We start from the raw sequence: 1,490 nt of genomic DNA on the forward strand, positions 1-1,490 counted from the left end.
GTGTAAGAATAACCATCTTGTTTTCAGAATGTGTAAGATTATTTGTCTAGTTAGTCTGAAAATTTGACTCTAATTAAGTCAAACATTTCTGCCAGTGGAGTAAGAAAATTTTACTTGGTAAGACTCTTGAAATACTTGATTTGATTCAATTTTTTCTATTTTCAAGAATGCTCTATAGCGCCTCTAGTGTTTAAGTGTCTAAACACTAGAGGCGCTTGATTCTTGAAATAAGAAAAAATTGAGTCAAATCAAGTATTTCAAGAATCTTACCAAGTAAAATGTTCTTACTCCACTGGCAGAAATGTTTGACTTAATTAGAGTCAAATTTTCAGAGGCACTAATGAGTCAAACTCCAGCATGAATCAATCTTCTCTTCTTTAAAAGACTTGAACAGTTTTGTAAAATAATATTTTTCAACTGGCAAACAATGGCTTCATGTTCTCACATGCTTTGACAATAATTTATCCATACACGGTAAACATGCATGTTATAATGATAAGGAGAATTTAAGCTTTTTTTTTTATTAACATTACATTACAATTGTTTGAACATATGTGACCGGTTAAATTTACTTATTTATTTATTTATTTATTCATTGTTTGAATTTATACTTGAGGGAAAAGGGGCAGATGTTATAAGATTTTTTCTTCTCTCTGCCTCCTTTCATTTCATTTTATTTGTACTTTCTTTTTTATTGTACATAATTACTTTTGTTTTTTTTAAGAAATGAATAAAGTTTGAAATAAAATCAACAAAAAAAATTATACACCTTACCAAAACCAAGGATTTATGTGCAAAGATGTTGAACAAAGACTGGGCCCCTCTGGGGCCCCTTGATGGCCCCTTACTCAGAAAAATCCTAGCTCCGCCCCTGGCCCTGACCTCGACTGATAGTCACACACACTGTTTTCTGTTGGTTCCTCTGCAGAATGTCCCATCTCAAAAAAGAGAACGCCTCCACCCTGGAGAACGCCATGCAGCTCATGATCCAAACCTTCCACAAGTACTCCGGAAACGAGGGGGACAAGTACACGCTGAGCAGGGCCGAGCTCAAAGAGCTGCTCACCACAGAGCTGGGCAACTACCTGGGTGTAAGAAAGCACACCGAGGCACGCGCAGCTTTTTATTATTAAACAGAAAAAAAGAGTTTTTTCATTTTGTTTCCTTTCCAAACGCAGAACGCTCAGGACAAAGAGGCCGTGGACAAGGTCATGAACGACCTGGACTCCAACAACGACGGCGAGGTCGATTTCACCGAGTTCGTCATCCTGGTCGGAGCTCTGACCGTCGCCTGCAACGACTTCTTCCTGGAGTTCAACGAAAAGGAGGAGAAGAAGAAGTGAGCCCCCCACCCCCAAAAAAAATAAAATTAAAAAAATTAAAAACTAAAAAACTAAAACCCACAAGTTCCAGGGGAGGAAACAGCTCAGGCAGGAGAGACATCCTGGTGTGGAGCTAACACACACACACACACACACACACACACACAC

General features: G+C 38.5%; 1 protein-coding gene across 1 annotated transcript in view; it reads left to right on the forward strand.

Moving 5' to 3' along the window:
• s100t (S100 calcium binding protein T) overlaps positions 1-1,484 on the forward strand; it is a 4,170-nt gene extending 2,686 nt beyond the window's left edge. The window contains exons 2-3 of the mRNA XM_014025431.1: positions 929-1,091; positions 1,179-1,484. Coding sequence (XP_013880885.1) covers positions 930-1,091; positions 1,179-1,343 — 327 coding nt within the window. The 5' untranslated portion in view covers position 929 and the 3' untranslated portion in view covers positions 1,344-1,484. The remainder of the gene's footprint in view (positions 1-928; positions 1,092-1,178) is intronic.
• The last annotated feature ends 6 nt before the right edge of the window (positions 1,485-1,490 follow it).

The sequence above is a fragment of the Austrofundulus limnaeus genome, unplaced genomic scaffold (genome assembly GCF_001266775.1).
Source record: "Austrofundulus limnaeus strain Quisiro unplaced genomic scaffold, Austrofundulus_limnaeus-1.0 Scaffold474, whole genome shotgun sequence".
NCBI lineage: Eukaryota > Metazoa > Chordata > Actinopteri > Cyprinodontiformes > Rivulidae > Austrofundulus > Austrofundulus limnaeus.